Source organism: Sinocyclocheilus anshuiensis, unplaced genomic scaffold (genome assembly GCF_001515605.1).
Source record: "Sinocyclocheilus anshuiensis isolate Anshui unplaced genomic scaffold, SAMN03320099.WGS_v1.1 scaffold557, whole genome shotgun sequence".
Classification (NCBI taxonomy): domain Eukaryota; kingdom Metazoa; phylum Chordata; class Actinopteri; order Cypriniformes; family Cyprinidae; genus Sinocyclocheilus; species Sinocyclocheilus anshuiensis.
Window position 1 is genome coordinate 1,064,543 of NW_015540883.1, and position 4,091 is coordinate 1,068,633.

The 4,091-nt window shown below is 38.0% G+C and overlaps 1 protein-coding gene across 1 annotated transcript in view; it reads left to right on the plus strand.

Annotated features, from left to right (window-relative positions):
- The window catches only part of LOC107688608 (NACHT, LRR and PYD domains-containing protein 3-like), a 35,335-nt gene extending 31,444 nt beyond the window's left edge, over nt 1-3,891 (plus strand). Inside the window, exons 5-6 of the mRNA XM_016486321.1 lie at nt 2,623-2,669; nt 3,326-3,891. Of these exons, the coding sequence (XP_016341807.1) occupies nt 2,623-2,669; nt 3,326-3,891 (613 nt within the window). The remainder of the gene's footprint in view (nt 1-2,622; nt 2,670-3,325) is intronic.
- The last annotated feature ends 200 nt before the right edge of the window (nt 3,892-4,091 follow it).

The following is a 4,091-nucleotide window of genomic DNA, read 5'->3' on the forward strand; positions in this document are numbered from 1 at the left end:
ATAGAGATCGCTCTTACCACGGAAATGCACGCTTCAAACAAAACAGTCAGTGAAGACGAAGAAGAGGATGATGTGTTCTCCCGGCGCCTATTTATACTATAGTCACACCGGTAGGGACATCATGGCTGTCGCCGGCCAACGTGTTGTTGGTGTTTTTTCAATGAACGCTTTAGACATGGGTCACGACGAGGCGTTCCCTATAGCGACCCCTAGAGGACGCAGTTCGAAGTTCCCATGAAAGGGAACTTAATTTTTTAATAACTTAACTTATTTAAATGTACTTAACAGAATCTAACATTCAATTTAAGCTGTTATTTAATTCTGAAGCATTTGAAAGGAAATGTATGGAGTCCGTCTTACCTTAAGTCCTTTTAGCCTGTGAAGGAATGGTCCCTCCGTCAAATGGGGATCTGCCAGTCTGGGCAGATGAAGATGACAATTTCCTCCTCTATTTAATTTTCCTAGTCCCCCTAGACTTCTAGGCACCTCACTTAAAGGGATACTCCACCCCAAAATGAAAATGTTGTCATTAATCACTTTCGTTCCAAGTCGTTCCAGTCGTTCCAATCCCCTAAAAGCTTAGTTCGTCTTCGGAACACAATTTAAGATATTTTGGATGAAAACCGGGAGGCTTGTGACTGTTCTATTGACTTCCAAGTAAATTGCACTGTCAAGCAGTGTTGGGCAGTAACGCATTACTTAGTAACGCATTACTGTAATTTGATTACTTTTTTAGTAACGGAGTAATATAACGCGTTATAATTTTCAAAATAGTAATTAGAGTATAGTTACAAGCCAAGTCTCTATACGTTACTGCCGCGTTACATTGCTGACAGAATGCAGTGTTTTATAATCTAGAGATTGTAAAAAGGATGTAGCACATGCGCTGTCGAGTCAAGTGCCAGTGGATTAGAGACCTGCTCCCACGAGACCCGACGCAACAGAGTGAGGCGCGGGACAAGATGGGCGAGTGCTTCTGCGGGCGGGTAGACGCTCGTGTGTGTGCGGGATGCAGGAGAATAAAATGATTCACGGGACTCCCGCAAACTAGAAATATCTAAACATAAAATTTCTAAAACAAATAAATTGTTATTCATCTATTGCACAAAAGCAACATGAACTAATATAAAATATAAAAGATTAACAGTTGCAAGCGTATGCGGTTTCTATTTAGGCTATAACACGTGTTTGCAGCGTTGAGCAATGCAGTGCTGAAATGTATTTATTTATTTACATATATTTATTGTGTTATAACAGAGATTTGTGAGATTGCGATGAACTGAGATGTGTTTTAGAGATTATAAATGCAGCGCTCTTTGCTGGCATTCTGCCATGCCAAACCATGCACGCAGCAGCCGCTTGCTTTAGTTAAAAATAACAGTTTTCTGTGAATGCTGATGCTTCAATAACAAATATTTATTGGGAGCGTGTATGCTGGGATTTCATAAATTTAATGGAGAAATAGTAACGTAACTAGTAATGTAACTAATTACTAATTACTTTTGAAATAAAGTGATTGCATTTTCAGAGTAACTTGCCCAACACTGCTGTCAAGGTCCAGAAAAGTATGAAAGACATCGTCAGAATAGTCCATCTGCCATCAGTGGTTCAATCTGAATTTTATGAAGTGACGAGAATACTTTTTGTACACGAAGAAAACAAAAATAACGACTTTATTCAACAATTTGTCTCCTCTGTGTCTCTCCGCATCACCGTAGCTTAATTTTGGAAAACATCCGCTGAACTCAAACTGCGTACGCTCTTCTGCAGAGAGATGCAGAGAGACACAGAGAAGACGAATTGTTGAATAAAGTCGTTATTTTTGTTTTCTTCGTGTACAAAAAGTATTCTCTTCGCTTTATAAAATTCAGATTGAACCACTGATGGCAGATGGACTATTCTGACGATGTCTTTCATACTTTTCTGGACCTAGTCTATATGGGACAGTCACAAGTCTCCCGGTTTTCATCCAAAATATCTTAAATTGTGTTCCGAAGACGAACGAAGCTTTTAGGGGTTTGGAACGACATGGGGGTAAGTGATTAATGACAAAATTTTCATTTTGGGGTGGAGTATCCCTTTAAGTTTAACTGGGGCATCTCTAGAGACACCCAAACGCGTCTCTGGCGACACTTAAGAATTATACTCTTAGCGCGTCTCAAGCGACACCCTGTTGCGTTGGTGGCGTCTCACCCCTTTTGAAAACTATCACTTGGGACTAAGATCTCTAGTGCTCTACTAACCTGCTGCACAGCAGTAACCAGACAGACTCCAAACAATGCCTTTGATTATGCTTTAAATATGCTGATTACTTCAGCTTGTTCCTTAAACCATGTATCGTTATTAGTATTTCTAGACAGATGTCTTGTTCATGTATTAAACTCCTCAAGGTTAGCATTTCTGTTCCCTAACACATACTCAAAAGTTAGGCCTGCAAGAAAAAAAGTGTTAGACATCATTTGTGATCAACTGATTTTATGATTAATTTAAAATTGATTAAATGTAAAATTTATTTCACAGCATACAATTGCACATATCAACAGATAAGACAGATTTGCAGAAACCCCAATTAAAAGAAGATTCATTGTTTACTGATTAACTGTGACACTGTGTGTTCTGTAGTGTGGATCATGGAGGAGAGATCAGGATTACAGCAGGACTACGCAAATGTATGTATATATACACTCTCTCTCTCTCACACACACACACACACACCTGATAAATTGTACTGAGACACTGCTGATACTGTATATTGAACATGAAAAGTTCAGCTACATTAAAAGATCAGACAGATTCATAATTCCTGATACTAGGGGCAGAAAGAAATTAATTATTTTATTATTATTGAATTATTACAGAAAGATCTTAACTTAAGAATCCTATCTTATCTTTTTGGTTATTGTGGCAATTTCAGTTATAACGTCATTTAGGACAAAATCTATAGCAGAATTATATTTATGTGCATAATTTTATTTTAACTACGGTTAGGAAAAATGATATTACAGAAGAATACTAACTGTATAACAAAATAAATAAAAACTGTATTTATCTAAAACTGTCTTTACTTTAGGACAACCCCACATTTCTTAAGTGCATTATTATCAATGGTTTCTTGGTAACAGACCTGAGAGTTGCGTACTGAACTCACGATTTTCTAACAACAGATAAAATGAGATTTTGTAAAATAAGAATCCTAAATCAAGTTAAGATTTGCTTCTGTAATACGAATTTGTGAAAAATCCTAAATTAACTTGTCAGATCTTAACTTATAACTTAAGATAGAATGTTTCTGTAATACACCCCTGAAGTGTTTTCTCTCCATCAGATTCCTGTCAGCTCACTTTGGATCCGAACACAGCGAATAAACGCCTCCATCTGTCTAAGAGGAACAAAGTTGTTACTGTTACTCTCAAAGATCAGTCTTATCCTCGTCATCCAGACAGATTTGGTGATGTGATTCAGGTGTTGTGTGAAGAGAGTGTGTGTGGACGCTGTTACTGGGAGATTGAGTGGTCTTGGGATGATATTCATGTTGATATATCAGTGTCATATAAGAGCATCAGCAGGAAGGGACGGGGTAATGAGTGTGTGTTTGGACGTAATGATCAGTCCTGGAGTTTGATGTGCTCTGAATTCCGTAACTCGTTCATACACAATAATATAAAGACTAAACTCCCTCTGGAGCCCATCAGAATAGGAATGGATCTGCAGAATAGAATAGGAGTGTATGTGGATCACAGTGCAGGAATTCTGTCCTTCTACAGAATCTACAAAGGCACAATGAGCCTAATCCACACAGTCCAGACCACGTTCACTCAGCCACTCTATCCTGGGATTAGGTTTCGTTCTCCATTGTTTATTGCCATCAATGAAGCAGTGAAACTGTGTTGATGAATCAGAATACATTCTAGAGAGATTTTACCCATAATGCTTTGATATCTTCATGATAAGCCAGTGACTGTCACACACTGGCTTGACTAGATAATCCAAGATAAGAGGTTTGACGCAGAAAGACAATGAACAATTATATTTAATAAACATCAGGGATAAACACCAGCACAAAACGTTAACACAAGACAATGAACATAAAA